At 43.8% G+C, this 23,413-nt stretch overlaps 1 protein-coding gene across 1 annotated transcript; it reads left to right on the top strand.

Moving 5' to 3' along the window:
• On the top strand, positions 8,515–21,935 carry LOC110389671 (urea transporter 2-like). The gene is made up of 9 exons (XM_021380497.1): positions 8,515–8,671; positions 14,188–14,350; positions 15,070–15,259; positions 15,601–15,729; positions 16,697–16,889; positions 17,871–18,018; positions 18,604–18,738; positions 19,594–19,643; positions 20,271–21,935. The coding sequence occupies exons 1-9, from the start codon at positions 8,567–8,569 to the stop codon at positions 20,445–20,447; spliced, it is 1,290 nt and encodes a 429-aa protein (XP_021236172.1). The 5' UTR covers positions 8,515–8,566; the 3' UTR covers positions 20,448–21,935.

The raw sequence follows: 23,413 nt of genomic DNA, 5'->3' as shown, positions 1-23,413 counted from the left end.
GCCAGAAACAGCCATTGCTTTTGCCCCCAGATATCACTGCACCCACACATTTCCATGAACCAGCAACATGCTGCTCTCTGAGACTCATACCCAGCTGAACCTGTGTCAGAACGTCACCACAATATACAAAGGACATGAAGCAATTAGAGAGCGTCCAAAGGGGGGCTACAAAGATGGCAAAGGGTCTGGGGGTAAGGTGTGTGAGGTGTGGCTGAGGTCCTGTGGTCTTCTTGGCCCACAGAAGAGGAGGCTGAGGGGAGGCTTCATGGCAGACTGTGGCTCCCTCAAGGACAACCATGAAAAGTAAAGAGCAAACACCAGGGTGCATGATGGGACTCCAGAGGAGATAAGCAGAGGATAAGCAGCTTGGCAGCTGTCCCCCAGGCAGACAGCCACTAGAATTTATTCTCATGCTGAGTTAAAGCTTGACATCCAGCAACGCCTCATGTACTAATGGGGGTCCAGTGCGGATGGAAGCAGCAGTACAGAGGGACACCATTACAGGGGATGGTGATAGCTCTCTGTCCAGGAAGAATACTTGAAGTTGCAACATTGGAAAACCTGCTCTTGTGCTTTCAAACATCAATGGGGAGAAGTGCCTGCAGGGTTGTATGGGAAGGGAAAGCCAGACAGAACAAGATGGCTTAGTCTGCTCTCCCTGAGCAGGTTTTCTTGCCGCACTGTGAGAGCTGCTCTACAGTAGAGCCCGAGACACTTCCCTCCCAATTCCATTCAGTACTGTTCTATGCTTAAAATAAACAGTGTAATTCTTTCAGACAGTCTCTTTATAAAGCCCCTCAGCAATGCCAGCACCTCTTCTACCAATAGCCACAATTACAGGCTGGTGCCTCAGTGCAAGCAGGAGTACCAAGTGGTCAGACAGGGAGGGCACGTGAACCTCCCCAGCAGCATCCTGGCAGCCACCAGCAAATACTGGGAAGGGCTTTATGCTTCAGAGGGGTCCTAAAGCAACACAGGGCATCACCATGAGCTGAATAAAAACCAGAACTTTACCGCACGTCCAAATATGATAAGCTCCTGAATTTTCCAGCTGCTGGGAAGTTGCTCTGTGCTTTGTCAATGCCAGATATCCCCGGTCTGCAGTGATGCGTGTATTCCCCAGCACAGGAGGCTGGTCTTTCTTGGTGGGTTGTGGTTTGTTTCTTTTTTTGTTAGCAGATCACATTTGCCAAGGTAGCAAAAGAGCCACCACTCTTAGAGTGAGATTGGTTTGCCAGATCCTCTCCCCTCACTTCTCTTTAAACAGAAGTGCATGTTTTAATTTGGAAGTTGCAGAGTTCAAAAAGGGAACAAACCCTTGGCTGCAGATGATTTTTCAGTTCTCAGGGGGGCCTTTACAAACCCTTGCAGCTGTTGCAACAGCTGGAATTCACACATCCCAGTAGCAAGATGAGAAGACCAGGGATAGATCTGTGGAAAGCAAAGGTTTCTTTCACCACGTTTTGCCTGGGAACAAGAACAGAGTTTGCGTTTGGGTGTCTCCAGATGCAGCTCAGTTGCCTCAGAGCCTTTAACAGCTTAAGCTGCCACGGATCTGCATCCTCACATCCTTCTCCAGGGATTTCCCTTTGCACTAAGAGCTGAGGTAGAGCTAAATCTGTGCTCCCAAAACATGTAACTTCATTCAGAACTGAAGGAGTGAAGTACACAGACAGGTGAGAGCACTCCCAAAAACACCCAGATACCTCAGCCATCAAAGTGCTGAGACATAAGTGTGCAGCCTGCCTAGCACACCTCAGCAGCCACAGAGCAAACTGTGCAAAAAGCCAAGACAGACGGAAAGATCCTTGCACTGCACAACTGCCACGATGTGAAGTCTTTCTTTCCCTCATTTTCCCTCATTTCAGGGCACCCTTGCCTGCACCTTATTTTGCTTTCTCTGCTCTTCTCTCATTTAACTCACTACTGACAGCTCCTTCCTCTGTCATCCACAAACCTCTGCAAAACTACTCAGCCAGAAGCCAGGCAGCTACTTCCTGGCTGTGGAGAAAAACAGAAAAGCAAAGATGATGACAAGCTATCAACCAGCTTTTTTACTGTAGCTGAGTGACTTTATTTCACTTGTGTAAATTAAATCCTGTTCAGGGTATTTTCCATGCCCAGAAATTGAATTATCCAGCAGACATGACTTTTTTTTTCTATTATCTACTACAAAAGTGAATCTTTGCAGCAAATGGATATCTCTGTGCTTATGTGCATATATGAAAATGGTCCTCTGGAGTTCTGCCTATAAAATCCCTCAAGCATCTACAGCCAGTGCAACTACACCACTAAAAATTATGCTGATTATTAACTTTTTACATCTTCCCACTGTGTGCTGATTCATTTCCAGAAGCTACTGGTCCTCTTTGTTGATTAGACCTGCAACTCATACTATGCACAGCACCTTCCACTTCTATTACGACCTGCTTGGCAAGAAAATAGTAGCCACTGGGATTTATATGTTGAGTTTCTTCCTGGAACTATGTCAGTGTTCTGCTCTTTGCTAAGGCCTAACAGCTGCCTGTCCTACAATGTATAGGCATGTGAGAATGGATTCTTTCCCTCAGTGAAGGCAGGGACTGAAATCCCCATCGTAGGGGACAAAGAAGGAGAGAGGAAGTGAAACTCAAGTAAGCTGAGATCAGATGCAGGGGTGTTGAGTGAACTGACTCTGACACTGCAAAATTGGATGAAGGAGCAGAAAAACACTTTGTCTTGTGTTATAAAAAAGAGGCGAATGTGGCCAGCTTTGACATTCTCGTGGAGCTCAGGCTGTCTTGAGATAGATCTGGAAAATGAACCCCTTTGGATCTGGGCTGTTTCCTGGAGCCAGAAATACAGGGCAGGGATTTGAAGCTGAAATTCAGGATTGTTTGAGTTGCAGTTTCCTCTCCAGTCCTGAAACACAGTGATACACTTAGCCTTGGCTTCCAAACCCTCTAGCTTCCAAACCCTCCCTCTTCAGGAGGTTTCAATCTGGCTGATGCAGTCTACAAAGGAACAAGTGACAGTAGAACCAAGAAGCCTCAAGGTTCAGACTCATGGCATGAGACAGACAGCTTTGCTCACCACCAATTCCTGGATCCCAAAGCAAAGAACAAACAGGAACACACCTAGTGCCAGCAGAACCAATATTCCCTCCTCCAGGACAGATGCACACAACAGGGAAAGAGGAGAGGATCTGAAGGTGTCTGAAGCTAAAGACAGCAGTACCGGAGATCAGTGTCTTCCAAACAAGTGCACGTTATCTTGGGAGCCAGCTGGTCACAGTGAGTAACTAAATGTAGGATCATGATGGTGAAAAGAAAGATTTCCAGTGTAAAGCCCCAGAGATGCTTGTGGCTCACCCACATTTCCCTAGGCTTCCTGGCCAGCCAAGAGAAATGCCCACTGCTAATAAGAAAAGAGATAGTGCTGCCTGGAAAATGGAAAACAAATCCAAAGAAAGGGGACCCAACCAGATAAACGTACTTAGCTCTTCTTTGATCTGTATGTCACCAGGCTTCCTGAGATATATCACTCCAATTTTTTGGGTGTTCTTCAGAGACATCTCCTGTGCTGGATGCCATGGCCACCTCTGTGCTAGCAAATAGAATGGTGTCAGGTGGCAGCTCATCATTGTTACCTAGACAGTGAACCAACAGCACAGTCATCGTCATGTGTGGCCTTGGGCAGCTGACACTCTCAAAGCCATTCTTCATTCCTGCTAGCAATGTTTTAAATAAGTATCTTGAAAAATCTTGCAAATAAGTCACAAGTTGCTTACTAACCCAACACTTCACACATCAGTCTGCAGGAAGAGTCTGAACCTCTGGTGCCTAATTTCCATGACAACACTGGACTTTTTTACAAGCCATAAACCATTTGTAATCCACTCTTTACGTAATCCTTCTCCACTCCTATCCCAGATGATAGAGACTCTGATCAGTATGTGAGCTTCTAGATGCCAGTCATGTACCCTTGCAGCTGCATGTACTGAGAAGCTGAGTCCTGGGAGCAGGTCAGGATGGACAGAAGGACAGAGGGCCTCCAGAGCAGGTATACAGGGGCGGGAAGTGGCGTGTGTGTGCTATCAGATCTACTTGATATTTGGAGCATGCGTCATCAGTAGTGTCCAGAGGCTTACACAAGCACAGAGCCTGGGGAGTTGTGGCTAAGCCAGGGACAGGGAACTGGTATTCACAAGGCCTCTAGAACTTGACATCCGAGTATTTGCTGATTTTTGTAGCCGCATAAGCAGCTATATCAGGAATATACCACAAGAGGGAGACGAACAACAGAGCTGGAGGGCTCTCCTTTCCTGTATTCCTGATAGCCATTTGCTGGAGAAAACGCTGTGCAGCCGTCATGCAGAGGAATGTCAAATAACAGCTTCTCTAGAGAATTTTTACAGGCCAAATTCAAGGGGCAGAAGATGCCTACATTAGCATGGCTTTTGGTCCAGTGTATATAAACCCAAAACTATTTCCCTCAGCAAACAAGTGCAAGATTATGACAGACTCCTTGCATGCTCCATGCTGAAACAAAATTTTCCACTCTGTTTCTTCTCATAAAAACAAGATGATAAAAAGTAATGTGGCCACAAACGCTGATGGCAACAGGCTTGCTGATGTTGCTTCTCCAGACACTTGGCCTCCAAGACATCTTAGCTTTTACTGGCTATGGTATCTGCCTCCCCAGCAGCATCTGAGCTGAGCATCACCTATCTATAGAAAAAAAAAAAAGAGACCAGAGCAGCTACTGGGTGATTAGGTCAGTCAGTGTTACAGCAGGAGGCTAGACCAGGTGAGCTGCAGAGATGCCTTCCAAACTGTCATATCCTGAGGCCCTAAGTCACTGTTTTTGATGCTGTCTCCCATAATATCCCCATAGATAAGTTAATGAAGTGTTAGTTAGATAAGTGGGCAGAAAGGTGGGCTGAAAACTGCCTGAATGGTTGAACTGAAAATGCTGTAATCAGAGGAACAAAATCAGATAGAGGCCAGTCAGTAGCGTTGTTACCCAGAGGCAAAAATTGTTAATTATCTTAATGATCTGGGATATAGGGTAGTTTGCAACTTCAGCAAAACCGTAGAAGATACAAAACGCAGGGGAATGGCAGATACACTAGAGAGAGGGTCATACTGCCAGCCAGAAGAAACTCAGCAGGCTGGAGAAATGGGTCCACAGGAACCTCATGAAGTACAACAAGAAATACGAAGTCCTGCCAGCTGGGGAGGAACAACTCATGGCACCAGGGGGTGTTTGGGGCACTCAGCTGGAAAGTAGCTTTGCAGAAAAGGAACTGGGAGTCCTAGTGGATTAGTGAGCCTCAGTGTGTTTCTTGTAATGAAGGGCCCAAAACTGAGCACAGTACTCGAGGTGCGGCCTCACCAGAGCTGAGTACAGAGGGACGATCACCTCCCTGCTCCTGCTGGCAGCACTATTTCTGATACAAGCCAGGATGCCATTGGCCTTTTTGGCCACCTGGGCACACTGCTGGCTCATGTTCAGCCGAGCATCAACCAACAGCTCCAGGTCTGTTTCCTCCACACAACCTTCCAGCCACTCTGCCCCAAGCCTGTAGCATTGCCTGGGGTTGCTGTGGCCTAAGTGCAGGACCCAGCACTTGGTCTTCTTGAACTTCATCCCATGGGCCTCAGCCGAGAGGTCCAGCCTGTCCGGATCCCTCTAAAGGGCCTTCCTTGCCCCTGCCCCCCAGGCAGATTGACACTTGCTGACTCCCAGCTACAGGAGAGACAGGAACATACTGAGCATGTCTAGCAAAGAGCCACAGAGATGGTTCTACAAGGAAAGTCTGATGGAGCTGAGACTGTTTCTCCTGGAGAAGAGAGTTTTTGGGGAAATATTTATCACTGTGTGCAAATATCCGATGAGAGAATAAAGAAGGCAGAGTGAGTCTCATTTTAGTGGTGTCCCATGACTGACCTGCACACCAGTGAGAGATAACAAGCCTACAGATACCATCTGCATTTCACAAACAGTCCGGCCTAGTAGAGTCGGGAAAAGATCTGAGTTTTAGCAATCTGCAGAGCTGCATTGTGTGGATTTATGTCACTTCAGAATACCTGTTGAGCCCAAGAGCTGCTGCTGCTCCCTGTGCAGAACTGATCCATGCAATGCAACTTGAGCCAAGGAACGCAGCCAAAACCATCAGCATAATGGCAATCTGCTAAGTGGTTTTCAATGCTCCTCTTGAAGGAAACAGAGCCTTGAGAGAGGCATGGAAATAGAGCGTGTGAAGCTGGGTTAGGGCCATAAGAGTGTTTCCTGGCAGAGCTGACAAGTTCAAGCACTGTACCCAGCTAGTTCAGCTCCTGCCTGATCTTTCAGGCACATCACCAAACAGCTCAGGTACTAAGTCTGACTGAGATCCAGCCACCAAACCCTCTTCTGACAATGTCAACCACTGAGCTCAATCCAGGAGGTCTTCTCAGAGCCTTCTCAAGGAATGGCCTCTTCGAGTCTTCCCTTGAAGCCCAATCCCCAAAAGACCAGAGCAGACATACTTCATCAGTTGTTCAGGTTGGGAGGTTGGCTGTGGGCACCTAACTTGTCATGGGCTTAATTGTAGATGTGTACAACATTTTCCAACATTCCCACTCTTCTGCACCAGTCGCGCCCTTAGGCAATGCCTAGGCATAGAGCTGCAGGCAGGCCTTCCTGTAAGTGACTCCTGCATTGAGTCTGCTGGAATTGAGCCCAGACCTTTTCAGAAGATAACTGTTGAAAACATATAGATTTCCTAAAGCAGCTGCAGCGGCAGTTAAACAATCCCCATAGCTGGCTGTGTCTACAATCCAGTGACCCCATCACGTGTCAGTGACTCTCATGGTTCCTGTGCCTGCAGTTAACAGAGCAGGCTGTGCCAGAGACTTTGTTCCTGCACAGGTATCAGCAGAATATGATCTTGTTATCTATTAACCTGCTCATTGTCTAGCTAAACAAAGCTTTACTCCAAGACATCCATCCCACACCTGCATCCTACATCAACTTCTTTAAAGTGCCATAATTGGACACAGTGGCCTGAGGCTTGTCTCTTGGAGGACAAAAGTGGCTGCTGAGCCTGCAGAGCCTCCATGCTGCTCTGCAGATACCACAGCCCAAAAGCTGCCTGCCATCCCCTTGAGCTCCAACCCTTTGACAGACAGCAGGAAAAACACTGGTTTTGATGACACTGGGGCCAGGTATGAAAAATGAAAAAATGTGAAGTCTGAAGTTCAGTCCCACCATACTTTGTACAGAGATCTCCCTTTTGAATTACCCATTGCTTTTCCCTTCTTCTGAGATGCATCTTACAGGACAGAAAGCAAAGGCAGCCCAAGGAGAAACAAACAGTGAAGGGAAAAAATTGTACTGAAGTGGAGCAAAGCATCTTCCTCTGCAACATCTCCTTGCCTCATGCTACATTATGTGCTGGGTACAAAGTCAGGGACTGGCAGCATCTGACTGGTGCCTGCGAGATCAGAGAAACACTTGCTCACGCAGCAGTGTTAAGCTGACAGTCATCATCAGAAACCCTGCTCTGTGGGGGAAAAAGAGAATCCAGGCTCCTGTTAAAAACATCTCCATGAAAAGAGATGCATCCTGGGAATTAACACAATGCACCTAACATCACTTCATTCATGCAACATATGCTCTGCTTCCAGTGAGCTGGAAGAAAAGTCATAAAGCTCGATGGGTTCTTATTCAACAACTCATTACTCTGGCACTCAGATGGAGTTGCAGGGTTGCTTCTCTAAGCCATCACTCTTTCAGAGTCCTAAAGTGAATGAAGCTGTGGTTTAAATTAACCTAACAGGTTCCTTAAGTTCACAAGATTTTTTGCTGCTCTCTCTCCTATTATTCTCTCTCTCAAGACTTTTCCTCTCCAACTTCATCTCTGCCTTTCACAGCTATTTCACAGTCTTATAAACCTCTCAAATATGCCACACTTCTGATAGTCCGGATTCCTCTAGCAAGTTAGGGAGGCAATGTTAAAAATGCAGAAGGAAAAAAAAGAAAAGGTTTCTCAAATAACTGGTTAAAAAAAAAAAAAAAATTAAGCAATGGAACCAGGTCCTTTGCTCCAGTGTATTACAAGAACAGTGGCTCCAAAAACCTACCCCAAATCAGCTGAATCCAGCAAGCTGCACATTATGGTGCTAGCTCTAAAACGTTCACAGCACAAACATCTCAAAACAACACATCTGCAATTGAGTTTCTTAACCGCCATAGACCCAACAACATTTTGGGAAGGAGGGAAGGATGGAAGGATGCAGAGCAGTCCTGGGTTACAGAGACTAACATAGGAGCGGTCCAGCATAGGTATGCTGAGAGTCAGCTGGGAAGTTTGGAGTCCCTCTTAGTTTTGGAGGAGAAAGGACAGAGTTAAAAAAGACTTAGTTCAAAACCAACAAAAAAAGCAGCAGGGAAGAGGACATTTAGAGAGGCTTTTGGCAAGAGACCAAGGACAGAACAAGAGGAAAGGTGGAGAATTCAAGAGGGAACCTTCTTGACATTTGTTTGGAGCTCACGAAGTGGGAGGAGAAAGCAACTAATTGGTAATATCAGAACAGGAGCCATGCTAGCCTATATAAACTGGTGGGGCATTCTCTTTTTCCCACTCTTAGCCCTGCTGTCCATAATAGCCAGCAAAGCAACAGCTGTCCCTGAGTTCATCCAAAAGGTAAGAGCATGTCGTTCCTTCCTTTTCATGCACAGCCAAAAAGGTGCACCCTGCTACTGGCTCATTGACCAACTTACCTAGGTCTTTCTCCCCAAAACACAAAACAAAGAGCTTTTAAAAAGTCCTCCTGCATGAGAGCAGCTAAGGCTCAAGAGAGACACGGAGGTTACAGAATGCCACAGGAATTTCAATTATTGACAATTTTCTAGCAGGCTGAGGATTTATTAGTACTTCTTAGCACAGTTGGCTGAACATTTGAGGGAGGAAAAAAAAAAAAAAAAAAACTGGAACTCTGTAACATCTCCTTTTACTGCCTTTCTCTTCTGCAAAATGAAAAATGCCCAGATAGTAATAATATGTGGTTAATGCGATAGCATCTCTGGATTTCTCTGTCCCAGAGAGACAGATCTCTGAAAATTGAATTGGGAATGGGCTTAATGAGTATTTGAATCTGAGGGATGAGCTTCCTTTTGAACTCATGCTTTGAAATGTATGTTCTGAGGGAAAGCCTGAACTACTTTTTTTCAGTTGGGGTCAAGTGCATTATAATCTCTCTGTTTTAGGGAGTATGCTCATGCACGCAGGTGTTCATATATATAACACAACACTTACCAGCTTTACTAAACCCCCGTTAACATTATAGAGTTCACGTAAGAATCTAGGTTGCTGAGGACCTGGCCCTTTCCTCCTATTGTGCTTGGATGCAGGAATTCCTCTAAAAACTTGCTGCACACAGAGCTGGCTGCCCGCACACTTCACAGCAACAATGTGGAGAATGCAAGATACAATGGCTGTAATTGTGTGGCAGCGATTCCTTGGACAAACAAATACCATGCAGTAGTTTAAAACCCCTTGATTTTGTAGAGAAATTTTATCAGGGAAAGGGAAAATTTGAGAAAGAAGAGAAAGTGCTAGAGAACTTTGCTGCATTTTCAGAGATAAAACCCAACACCTAGCAACACAGACACCAAATTGGAAATAACTATGAGTAGTTAAACAATTAGCCACATAAAAGCCCTGTTCCTTTCCCAGCTGCACGCACAGCACTGTTATTACCATGTATAAGGCATAATGACTGTGTGCCAGGGCTTGCCTTAATTTCAGGAAATGAATAAATGTCTTTTTGCAGGCCAGATGTTGTAGGAGTGCAAGCAGCACAGAGCCTGCTAAGCTGCAGCTTTAATGAGGCATTGCTGAGATGCCATAGGTATGGCATGGTGTGGTCGAAATGTACACAAGTGGAAGAGGAATTGATTTAGGGAGACATGAGGTTGTGTAACACCAGCGCTTTGCTGCAGGACATTTATTAACTCTGAAGAGATTATTAAAAAAACCAATAGATTGGCTTCCTGCCTCTGTGATGGTTTCACTTTCATGCAAGAGAAACGTCTCATTTTTTGGCTCTCAGGGGTTCGTTTAACAACTGATACAAAAGTACTTAGATAACTTTTAGCTGCAAAACTCTCACTCTTACTTCCATATACATCCTTAGTGAGGACGTCAGTGAGATCTGTACCCGGCAGCACAAAGACCTCTAGGCAAGGGGAGGCAGCAAAAATCTGGAATCACTGCAGGAAGGCAGCAGTGCCCCAAAGGCAACTCTCTCCTGACACAATACACGATGGGAGAAAAGCTTTAGATAGTTACTCTGACAGCAGAGCACAAATCAGGACTTGCTGTTACACACCAGCACCGGGATTTACACACCACAGAATAATGGAATTAAGGAATTAAAATAAAAGCAGTAACAAAAAAAAATCCTCCCCCCTTGACAAACCAAGTACTCTGTTCCTGTAGAATAGTCCTTTCAGAATTATTTCCATTTTCCCTCTTTGTGCACTAAGAGTGCTTTGACTGAAAATGGCGAGTTAACTCAACTTAATGGCAGCTCTTCAAAAGGCCTGCAGCAGACCAGGCTTCTCACCAACCCCATCAGCAGGGACACTTTTCATCTTAAATTAAAATTCAGACATCTCTGTCCTAAAACTCTCTGAACATCTCCATTATTCTGGGATGAGATACCATTTGTCCTCTATCCTTTCTTAAAGAGCTGCTATTACCTACTCCATATAACAGGGAAATGTGCTCACAGACCTTTAGGATGAGCATACAGGGCTGTTAGAAGAGACCCACGAATTCGCTTCTACCTCTGATGGTGCCAGTTTCCACATGGTTCATTGATGCTTCATACTTTCTTGGGATGATGAGGTAGGAGTGCAATAAGTCCTCCATGCTGTGGGTTTCTGGGCAAATGAGAGTTTCCAGGGGGCAGACATATCTGTCACCACACTCGGTGGCAGGTGAACCACTACACAGGAGCATCTGGGGCATGGTTTAGGGTGGCAGCCGCAGGACCGGGTCTGGACCTCTGTGGTGTCACAAAGACCCCAAAGTGTGTGCCTAGCTTAACCACCAGGCTGCTCTGCAGATGCTGGGGTGTTTCATAATTACATCCTTCCACTGTAGCATGTTAAGTAATAGAAAAGTTGGACTGATGTCCATGTGATGTCCCTCCAGTAGCCCACTCCTGAGAGAGACATCACTTGACAGGCAGAAAATGACATGAATTTGACAAAGAGGTGCCCGTGATCATCTCCAAAGCATTCTGATTTAAAATATTCTGGAAGAACAGATATGCAAGGCTTTGACATAGCCTTCATCAGAGGTGAAATTCAGGCCAGGATAATGGAAGTGGCTCATCTGGGTTTTTTTGCCGTGCCAAGTTCATTGAGTTGTCTTCATTTCTGCCCATTAAAACCCAGGGCAAATGAGTTCTCCAAGCTTAGTCTTGCACTGTGCAGTTTTACCTTACACAAAGTTTGTGCCAGCTGCACAGCCCGTATCGCTGCCAAATACCTTCAACTGGAGATCACAGAATCATAGAATGGTTTGAGTTGGAAGGGACCCTTGAAGGCCATCTAGTCTAACTCCCTGCAGCAAACAGAGACACCCACAGCTCCATCAGGTGCTCAGCCTGACCCTGAATGTCTCCAGGATCAGGTCATCCACCACATCTCTGGACAACCTGCGCCACTGCCTCTCCGCTCTTATTGTAAATCTTCTATATCCAATCTAAAATATAGATGGGCTTGGAGCATGCAATTATTACGTACTGCAGGGTAAAAATGAGAAAGAAATGAAGCTCCATTCAGACACTCACCACAGAAGTCCCTTTCCTTTCATTCTGGCTCTGGTTCAGCAAGCACTGAAATCCCATTTCCTCTCTGGGAATTTAAGCGTGCACTGAAGTGCCTTCCTGTGGTAAAGTAACAAGTGTGTGCTTTGATGAATTAGGGCCTCCAGCACAACTCGTTTTCTTCTCCACTGTTCAAGTGGACCAGAGAGCGTCTCTGGCACTTCTTGTGCACATTACTACCCATGGTGGAGAACATCTCCAGACTCCTGCACTGCAAACATCTCTTCACTCAGCATGCAGGGAAGCATGCTAGCACTGGACACACAGCATCTCTTTGCAAGTACACTAGCAACAGCCCGTGGTTTTACGAATTAGTGACAGGGAGAGCTTAAGTTACCTAAAGAGAAAGGTTCTTTAAATTGAAAATGTAAATGCACTTTCACCAAATGAAGAACATTTATCTTGGCTGGAAATTTTGACTTAAGTGAAAGTGCATCCAATTCACTTATTCCATTATTTCAGAATAAAATATGGTAAAAGCAAAGGTTAATGAATCAAGGTAATGAATTATAACTGAGCCAGGAAAAAGCCCTCCAGCACCGAGATGCAGTCCCTAACAATGCTCTCATCTTTTTCATTTCTCCCTCCTCAAGCTAAGCTCCTTGTCTTTGTGTCCTACCCAAAGGCAGATTCCACACTCTTCTACATGCTGGTCCTGCCTTCAGCCAGTTTCATGTTGATCTTATCCTTGAATTAGCTGGGAATTTCCCAAAGACATAAAATGCTTATTTTTACATATTAGTTGTGCAGATATTTACTCCTTCGTGCGATGTCTCCAGTAACAAGGAACTGGCCAGGATGTACATCCACCACCCATCTGCAAGTGCAATGCCCAGGAAGGAGGCTGCTTTAGCTTAATTATTTGCACCTCTATTTCTGAAATACAGATTCTCTTCTCCAGCTGCCAAGAAGGGTTTTACTGAAGTCGCAAGTGAGTTGAGCACTAAATGCAATACTGAAGTGCATGTATCATCTTACATAGACTACTAACCCGCAGCCAAAGTTCTTTACTTCTTGCACTCACTGGGGAGAACCAAAGCAGCTCTGTTTCTGTATTTATTCAACAGTGCATCTCATCCTGTGTCTTCTTTGTCTTGACAACGACCAACGATTAGTTCTACTCCTCAGGAAACTGAGTACACTCCAGGGAAAGGTTTGGATGCTTTTAACTTGCTGAGTTCATATTGAGAACTGGCCCTTAAAACAAGCAACAAATCAGCTATGAGACGTTTTTTAGAAGCAGTGTTTACAGTTAGATGCAAGTCTCTGAGCCATGTGCCTGAATGAAGTTGTCTAGAGCTGTGTGAGGTGTCAGAGCATATTGCAGCTTCTCCCAATCCAAAGGGCATGTCTCCCATATGACATCCCATATCTGCCAGCCCTGAGTGGATGCTCCAAGCAACTCCTGCAGGCCTAAGCACCTCTCTTTGGCATAAAGTCCTCCCCTATCTTATTTAGGGCTTAATGTAGTCTGTACTAAATTTCATAAGAGGCTTTTTGTTACTCCCAGAGGGTTTCTTAATACGGGCTATGGTCACCTGTCTCACCTTATGCTGAAGAACAGTGCCAGTGCAGGCCACCTAACATCACTGGGCAGATGGGAGAGCACCATGATAAGGCAGAATGGAGAGCAAGCACTGCCAATATGGCCTTTAATCTCTTAAACCAGTGCTGGGTTCTGAAGACACAACAGCTAAAAGTAAATTTCAATGGAGCAGAAAACTGTGTGTTTATGTAAGAACAACCCTCAAGCTAAGCCCATGCTCATGAGAACGTCTGAACTGACCACAACAGAGGACTGTATAGGAGCCCATAAACCTAATGTTAGATACCTATTACTTATGGCTGATGGACATTCAAACTGTTCGAGCAGCAGAGGAAATGAAATAATTGAAGCAGTTTCCTGAACGTGATAGAATCTCTTACCAGGTTGGGTTTTGAGGTGAACTTGAACTTGTGCGAAGCCAGTGTCTGTTAATGCTCTGCTTGAAGTCACCCTTAAGTTAGAACTGCTTGATTTCTCCAAAAAACATGATACAGCTGGTCAGGGTGTTAAGATCAGGTGAAATAACACTGATGTAGGGATTCCTTCTGGTGTTCAAATCCATGGCTGTATGAATGTCTGGAAGCCCAAGAGAGCATGAAGAGATAATGTGCTCATGGAAACCTGGGAATCAGGTGTTCAGACTAAGGGTTTTCCTCTTTCAGCTCCAGAAAAAACATGTGAGCAATAATATGTAGGAGAGAGAATGAGCAGGGACCGGTAAGAGCCGTGGCAATGAATTGCATGTTGTTTGTTTTTCCTTGAATTCTATCAAAGGCTCAAAACCTCACCATGGAAAACAGCGCTGACGTCAAGATAGAAACCAAGGGGGAAGGAAAGCCAAGAAGGCAAAGTCAACTGAGTAAAGGTGGGAAGAGAGTCTGCAGAGCTGTTGGGTACATCACAGGAGACATGAAGGAATTTGGTGCCTGGCTGAAAGGTAAAGCTACTTCACCATGACTGATTGAGGGACTCCAAAGAAGAATTATATTAAAAGAGTAATAACTAACTTCTCAGTAACAGGATTCAAGCTGGAGCAGAACAGAAATGATATCTGCCCTGACTTATTTCTGTTTTGTGGGAAAAAAATGCATCTTTTTGCAGAGAGCCACGTGCTGCTTAAATCTTGAGGATGGCTGAGGTGATATTTGCCTCCCAATATGCCATGTACAAAATGAATGTAGTCCCACAGAAAAAAACCTAGGATGGTTATTCTGTGCCTGGCCATTCTTCAGAACATTCTCTCCCCTACCAGCTGAGTAGTTTCTGTCAAGCTTAATGCCACTGTGAAGCCAAATTACACACAGGTAAGTGTCTTTTGTCCCCATAATAAATCAGCAATTGGCTACACATACAATTTGCCATCTGAGGCACAGGCATCATAAATTAGCCAGTGTATATGAAGCTGGTCCAGGGTCCTCTTTAACAGGGGACTCTGGCAACCACACTGTTCATCTCAGCTTTCCAGCTGCAAGACTTCAGTATAGACCGTAATAATTCTCAGTCAGGTTTTAGAGTCTTGTTGATTCATTGCTTCAGTCATGCTGCCAAGTTGTGCTGCCAAAACTGTTTATGAGTTTAAAAATACATAACCTATCCCAAATCAGTCTCATCTGTGCATTTTTAGTTGTTTTCATTACTTAATTTGATCTCTTCCAGATAAGCCCATCATGATCCAGTTTATTGACTGGGTGCTGCGTGGGATATCCCAGGTGATGTTTGTCAATAATCCCCTCAGTGGTCTCATCGTAGTCGCTGGCTTCCTGGTGCAGAACCCATGGTGGACACTCACAGGTTGTTTAGGAACAGTTGTTTCGACTTTGACAGCACTTATTCTGGGTCAAGACAGGTAAGACCATCACATGTGCGTTACATTGTGTTAGACACTTATATACGTGTTAAACAAGAACCATGGATGAAAAGAGCATTTATCCTTAGCTATAACTGTTAGGGCCAGACTGATCTTCCTAACGGCACCAGCTGTAGCTGGTCCATGAGGACACCGAACAGAACTATGGAAAGAGCAGGGGGTACTTAAAGGACTCAAGTGTGTGAAAACTGAAGGTCAGCACATGAGCCTTGGCAGGTCAGCACCACAGAGTCTTGGCTATGTGGAGTAGGAAGGGATGTTGCAGGTAAACCACCTGCAGGGAAAAGATTTCAAAACAGTTGTTTTTTTTTTCTCTTCAGATCGGCCATAGCAGCAGGCCTGTATGGCTATAATGGGGTCTTGGTGGGATTGCTCATGGCAGTCTTCTCTGCTAAGGGAGACTACCACTGGTGGCTTCTACTGCCAGTAGCACTGGTATCTGTGACATGGTAAGTGAGACATCTCCTCTGCTTCTTACTCCAGTCCCAGAATTTCCTTACTGAGGCTGAGCCATTGTATTTTTATTTGCTATGCAGACTACAATGAAAAAGAAACATGACTGTCGTGTGTGTGCTTCTAAATCTCGGTAATGATTTGCACTTTTAAACAAATAAAGAACTCCCATAATCACAAATAAGCCAAACGAGTAAAAGGAAAATTGATGGCAGATCCTATGTAATTCAATGTCCTGAATGTTAGCCACGTTGCTGTGATGCATCAGTTCATTCTTGTCTCAAGAGAAACATTCCCTGCCATCATCAACTGCAAGCATTTCGTCTATTTAAGCCACCATATAAAAGTGTCATGAAAATTTACCTCTCCAGGCACAAAAGCTCCTCAGTGATCTCAAGACATGATGTTTGATGCTTATGAAAGCAAACAACTAATAATACTTTACTAACATATATGACACCATAATCTGCCAGGTGTTTGGATACTGAAAATTTTGAAAGCTGGTCTTTGGTCCCCAGATATCTAGTTGGAGATTGCTAGATCACACGTATCATCCACCTGCCTGAAGTTTATGTAGTGTTATATTCACCTTAATAAGCATGCCTTTGATGTCTGCCTTGTGATGACCCCAGTCCATAAGGTTGAGCAAAGGCACACAGCCTTCTTTCCAGGTCACTTAGACCCGGTCCTAGTACCCTCTATTGAATCCACATCAGGTACTTAAAAATAAATAAATAAATAAATAAATAAATAAATAAATAAATAAATAAATAAGCACAGGTATTGATCTGGGGAATAACTCCACACCGGTGGAGGACCAGAGGACCCTAGTTCCCTCAGGTTCACCAAATTCACCTAGTATCGTATTGCATAGCACAGCAGGAATCTATACATTGCTAAGTGACCTGTGGAGGGCAGGGAATTTGCTGATCTCCTAGTGAGACCGTTTTGTTCTTCTTTCAGCCCTGTTTTCACCAGCGCTTTAGGTTCAGTCTTCTGTAAGTGGGATCTGCCTGTTCTCACCTTGCCTTTCAACTTGGCCTTGACCCTCTATCTGGCTGCATCAGGACCCCATAACCTCTTCTTCCCTACAACCGTCATTCATCCTGCAACAACAACACCAAACATCACCTGGACAGACGCTGACATGCCAATGGTAGAATGCCCTAAATAGCTTTCTCCATTAGAAGCATTACGGAACCATATTATCCTCCTTTACGTCACTGTAGTATGGCCTGGAAATACAACATTGCATTTACAAAATAGCTCTTATCCAATACGTAAGGAACTGATATTTCTGATATCTCGAAAATGAGAAGATAATTTTGGGGGATATGGTATCATTTGTTTACTGTTGGATCTAAATGTATATACTACAATCTTCAAAGACTCTCTGCAATTAAATTATCCATTACTGTGCATATACTGATCACCACCCTGTAGCAGAGGTGATGCTGAGGCTTAGTTAACTCGTGAGCCATTTCAAGTTTTCCACTCTATGTGTTTTTAAAAATGCATCAAAACACAGTCTTTCTGATAAGAAATGATAAAGCAGATATTTTTAAGACTGAATTGTTACAAACTTTTTTTGTTAATATTCAAGTGGGACCTTTCCAAAGAAGCATTTTATTCTGCTGCATAGCACAGTAAACAGCAGACAGAAGAGTAAGCACTTTCCCCTAAGGCTCAGTGGACTATTTTAAAGGGCTCCCAGGGAGTGATTAAGGAAGTTAATTGGCACTAAATAGCAAACCACACAGGTTGCATTTCCAAAAGAACCTTTACCATGACACATAGTTTTATGGGTACTATAAATGAACCATTCCACATCAATGGAACAGAGCAGTTTGAGGGAAATTTTCTCTAAACTATCACTGTAGCTGCAACCAAGCTGGGTTCTTCTCTCCTGTCCAAAGCAGGGGCACATCCACTCCTCCAGGAGTGGCCCATCTTTTTCTTCCCATCCAAGCCATCATTTTCACAAGACGTCCTGAAACAAACAGAACTTCTACCATTCAGCCAACCTAGGTTGAAAGCAGCCATCTAAAGTAGGGTAGTTTTTTGTTTGTTTTTTTTTTAAAGCAAAGCAACAAAGAGGATGAAAAATTGTCTTTTTTTTTCTTTTTCATTCACACAGCTGCTGCAATCCATTCCGGTTGGGGTGGGTCAGGTTTATGGCTGTGATAATCCCTGGACTGGGGGAATTTTCCTGCTTGCTTTATTTATCTCATCCCCACTCATCTGTCTGCATGCAGCAATTGGATCAGCGGTGGGGATGTTGGCAGGTAAGGACTTGATTTGCGTCACAGATGTACAAAGAAGCAGAGAGAACAAAAGAGGAAGCGGAGTGGCTGGAACATTTATAGTCACAAATGTGTTTTCCATTGGAGAAAGATTGCTGGGGAAAAAAAGAGCTCTTTGGTTTTAAGAATTCTTTTGATTGACTCCCACATTCTCTTACCCCATTTTACAATGGTGGCAATCATCGGAAGAAAGTAATGCATTTTTGGCTGAAATGGCTTTCTGTCCTGAAATACTTCATTTCCTTATATATTTGGATGTTTTTAGGAGCAGCTTAATAAAAGTCATTGCCATAAGTCTGAATGTGTGGGCCTTAGGGACTCGTTGAGAGTTTAAATGTATGCTCGCTCACTAATATATCTTCTGCTGCAACCGTAAGGCCAAATTCAGCTCAGCAGCACCAGGGGAAGTCCACAGTGATCACATTAATCTGAAGTGTCTTTAGTCTTGGACTGTGACAACATGGCAACAAACAGGAATTCAGCACAGACACGCAGGCTGGACTCCCAGTTTGGGCCATTTCTCAGCTGTTTGGCCAAGGAATGACATATTTTTGACTTGTTTTACAGCACTGAGCTTAGCAACACCTTTTAGTACGATCTACTCCGGCTTGTGGAGCTACAACAGCTCCCTCTCGTGCATTGCCATTGGAGGCATGTTCTATGCATTCACCTGGCAGACACATCTGCTGGCAATTGCCTGTGGTACGTACCCTATGGAATTTCATTAGTACCGTACTTCCTTTTGAAACAAGATAAGATGTACTGGTGCTGGAGGTGGGCTGAAGCCAGATAGCCACTTCTGGACAGACAGACTTGGCTAGACTAACAGATGGTGGAGGTGGATATTAGAACTATTACTCAAACGCACCCTGACAAGATAAAAGCAGTGTGTTGACTTGCAGCCAAGAGTTGTGTTCAAAACAAAAGAAGCGATCAGTAGATTAACTAACATCTTTGAAATCAGATGCTTCATTTTGAGACTGATTGAGTACATTAAGAAAACTGGAGCTCAGGATCAGTCTGCACCTGGAATTAGACAGCATAGTTTTCCCAATCTACTGAAATGGATACCAGAGGCATGAGCTAAGCAACACAGAATGATTGAAGAATTATTTATAAGGCAATTCAATATGAAATTTCAATATCACAGTGAGCCGGGAGTTAAACTATTGCTCATTCAGTGTGCATATAAAAAAGATTTAGCTTTGTATCTCATTGACCCACCTTCTAGCCCTAGAGGCAGGAGAAATGGAAGGGTTATTTTCCCATTTAACTCCATCCATCAACCTACTTACCTTCCGTGTCAGTGCATGTTTCAAAAGCCTCTACTTCCATATTCACACTTTTTATCACTCCATCTCTTTTTTTGTTTTGCCCTTTCCACAGGCTTCTGAGGTTGGAGGGCACGCTGGAAAGATTTTTAAGAGAGGGCTGCCCAGGCATTTTCATAAGCATTGGTTGAGCTACCGAAGGCAGTGTGAGAGATGTTTCTCCCTGCTGGTCTCCTCCATGCTATGAGCACCCAAACTCACCAGAAATTATCTTTCTTTTTCACAGCACTCTTCAGTGCCTATCTGGGAGCAACAGTGACGAACATGTTGGCTGTGGTAAGAAGTTTATCTGCTAAGGTCTTGTTTCCAAAAACAGATTTGAACACACACTATATTTTCCTGACTTGTGAGGGAAAACATCGAGATTCAAAGAGCAATTCAGCCAAAGGCAGAACAGATCTGAGTGAGGAACCGTGGGCTGCCAAGGGGATGGTGTTCCCGCTGAAATTTACCACTTTTCATCTTAGAAGCTTGCATGAACTTCCACAGGCCATACTTTCTGCCTGAAGTAGTTGAGAAAAGGTCCATCCACATGTGAAAAAAAACCTTAAATTCAGTTTAGTTCCTTTGACCAAGTATAAAAAGGGCAGTCAGTGCAACAGCACAGGTTTAAGGTAAATGAATGTTTCTGTATCCACTCCTATCTCAAGTCCATCCAAAATCCCTGCAGATGCACAGAGAAATCATTCTTCTCACCAGAGCTACTATACTATAGGCCAATGAGCAACACCGAGATCTCATGCAGAAAGTCTACGTCCCCAGGGAGATATTCCATAGAAAGCCAAGATTTCCTTGAGAAAACTTATTCCAAGCTTCTCGGCTCTTAGTTTTTTTTTCCGTGACAGGGAGGCCAAATGTAAGACAAACAGACAGTAAATACTTGTCTTGTGTTTTTCTTCACAGTTCGGGGTGCCACCAGGAACCTGGTCTTTCTGTTTGTCTGCACTGACCTTTCTGTTAATGACAACAAACCACTCTGCCATCTACAAGCTCCCACTCTCCAAAGTCACCTATCCAGAAGCCAATCGAGCATATTATCTGAGGATGAAGAAACATCATATGTCTTGCTGTGACGTATAAAGACCCAAGAAGAGAGATACTTTACAGATTGTAAGGCAAGAGCACAAGGTTCCCCCCTAAAAAAAAAAAAAAAAAAAAAAAAAAGGAAAGATATTTATGTGCTATAAAGTAAAAATACCAAAAACCCTGATATCTTTGAGTGGAGAGACTTTTTCCACCACAATTTTCTGTTCTACCCTGATTAGATAGAATCATGCTGTGTTGGAAGGACCTTTCCCAAGACCAACCTGTCACGACTCAAAAGCACATATGCTTGAAAAGACACTTGAGCTTTAAAAAGTGGGAAAATGACTTAGAAGTGGCAAAGAAAATTCTATTTGTGAAATCTGAGTCACTGTAATCAGATGTAAAGACATAAAGAGCAGAGCATATCTCAGCTCTTTATTAGGAGTGCTATTTAAAGGCTACCACAGCAATAGGATGCACCTTAGAGAGCTTCATAGTAGCAGAGAACTGGAACAAAGAGCACTTTGCTAAGTAGGAAATAGGTGATGAAGAAATCTTCCTGGGGGATCTCTCAAGCCTAGTGGAGAAAGATGTGAATTAACAATCATCACACACGAGATGGACACAGATGAATTGCAAGCAGCATTGCTAATACTTGCAAATCTTGTGGTAAAAGTCACAATAATGGGAAAGAGGGGGTTGCCTATAAGCCCCAGCTTTTGGATGTTATTGTTTGCACTAGATTAAAACAGTTCATGGAAAAACTGTTTCAGTCCTACTGTGTTGCACAGAAAAGCTTGTAAATTCAAGGCCAAGAAAGTAGATGCCAGTAAAAAGAATGTTTTTTTCTATAAAAATAAGTATAATGATTTTATGTTTATAACCGGATTCCACGTAATACTCATACTTGGTCATGGGTTAGCAAAGGAGGGGATAGCAGCAAAGCTACTGCTGCCCCTTCCCTATGAAAAATGAAATGGCTCTGTTCAGCCCAACCACAAGCACAACTAGCTTGAGCTGATTTTCTCAGCCTCTGAGTTGATGTAATCAACTTCAATTAATGATGGCATGCAAGGCACTTTGGAGAGTATTTGTGTCTAAGATCATCCAGCTTTACCTCATCTTGATGAATGGCCTTGATAAAAGGCAATGGGTGTTACCCAACATAATGACGTCTACCAGCACACTAGATCTTTCATAATGGGATGGTTTATCAGACCTCCAAGAGATGCACAGCTAGTGCTGAACATAGATCTGTGACAGTAATTGGTAGCAATGATACCAAATATTTTCCTCCATGCTCAGGTCATTCAGTTCTCATCGGCCTACACACTTTAATCATAGAATCAAAGAATGGCTTGGGTTGGAAGGGACCTTAAAGTTCATCTGGATCCAACCCCCCTGCCACAGGCAGGGTTGCCAACCACTGATCATCATCTCACCCCTGTTCCTCTTGAGCCAGAGTTAAAAAGAAGTAGCTTACAATTCATATTACTGCTGATTTTTGAGCCTGGGAAAAAAAAAAAAAAAGTGCCTTTTTATGAACACCAAAAAGACCCAAGTGAAAAATATTTGGGATGAACTGTCGGCAGCATTTTCCAATGAACCCTTGCATTTTCGTGTATTTGACAGCTTTTCTATATGACTGACGCTCCAGAGATCACTTGTAAAATGTGTAATTTACTGTATTTTAATTGGTAAATATCCACAGAATACTCTGTGGAGTTATTTTTTAAAACAAACGCTCATTTATTCGGGTTTGGCATAAGTTTCTATTTATTGTCACTAAGCTCTTCCAGAGAGCTGCTATCTCCTTCTCTGGAGATATTCAAAACCAGCCTGGACATTTTCCTGTGCGAGCTACTCCAGGGGACCTGCTTTAGTGTGGGGAGTTGGACTTGATGATCTCCAGAGGTCCCTTCCAGGCCCTGTGATTCTATGATTCCTAAGTGAGGCTCCCTCTTAAATTACATAAATAGCTAAGAAAACTAATGAAGTAAAATTATGAAATCAGGGCAGGAGGGGAGATATTTAGGAAAATTCTGACTTCTGTTCACGACACTTTCGGCCTTTGGCTGCGATAGTAACATTCAATATGCAGAAGAGCCAAGCCTGCAACTGTCTAAGACCAGCCCAAAGGCACGGTGTTGTGTCTGCAAACCGACAGCCGGGGCTGAAAACCTTGAGCCCAGATCTGAACTCTCTGCTAGGGAAGCCACTGACTCTCCAGATGGGGGTCAGAGTGGGTCCTGTTCTGCCCAGAGGTTGCACCACTCCATCTGTCAAACACTAAGGGTGAAGGCTAGCTTTCCACGTCTGGACTGACATCTCCCCAGCTAGTACTGTAAATACTAGAGGCCAAAGGCAAGGGCTGGCTTTCACTCTTCTGTCAAAATCTGCACTCCGGTAAGAAGACACACTTTATGACCAGTGTAAATCAGCAGATTTTCTCTGACTGGTGCTATTTCAGCTTGCTGTTGCTGAGCAACAGAGCCATTTCAGCAGTACTGTAAAGAAACCATAGGCACAGAACAGAAAAACAACAAAAGATGAAGGCCATGTCTCAGCCATTAGAACGACTTTGCACATCACTCAGAATTAATTCTTCATTCTGCTCTACCCAGAGAATTCAGTTTCCCCGTTACCCCGTGCAAAGTAAGTTATTTGGTAATGTGTAACAGTCAGAATATGTATATCGTGCTTTTGCCATTATCATTTATAGCAGTCTTTGCCAAAAAAATCAAATTTATGTCATTATCGGAACAGTTCTGTCTGCTGGTTTTTTTTTCTTAACAGCAAATAAATGCTATTCAAAGTTCACAAATTTTTCAAGTGCACTATTTGCATTCTTGTTTTTGACATGTACAACAAAGGAGATATCTGAATCGTAAGACGTATTCATGTTAGGCTGGAGTTTTGGGGCTTTTTCCTCAATTACTTCCCTCCCAGTGCCAGCAAAGAAATCTCATTGCATTAAACATTTATAAAAATAAGCCAGTTCGAAATAAGGACGTCTCCTT

The sequence above is a fragment of the Numida meleagris genome, chromosome Z (assembly GCF_002078875.1).
Source record: "Numida meleagris isolate 19003 breed g44 Domestic line chromosome Z, NumMel1.0, whole genome shotgun sequence".
NCBI classification, from domain to species: domain Eukaryota; kingdom Metazoa; phylum Chordata; class Aves; order Galliformes; family Numididae; genus Numida; species Numida meleagris.
Note: the sequence above shows the minus strand (reverse complement) of the source record. Positions and strands in the feature narration are given on the sequence as shown.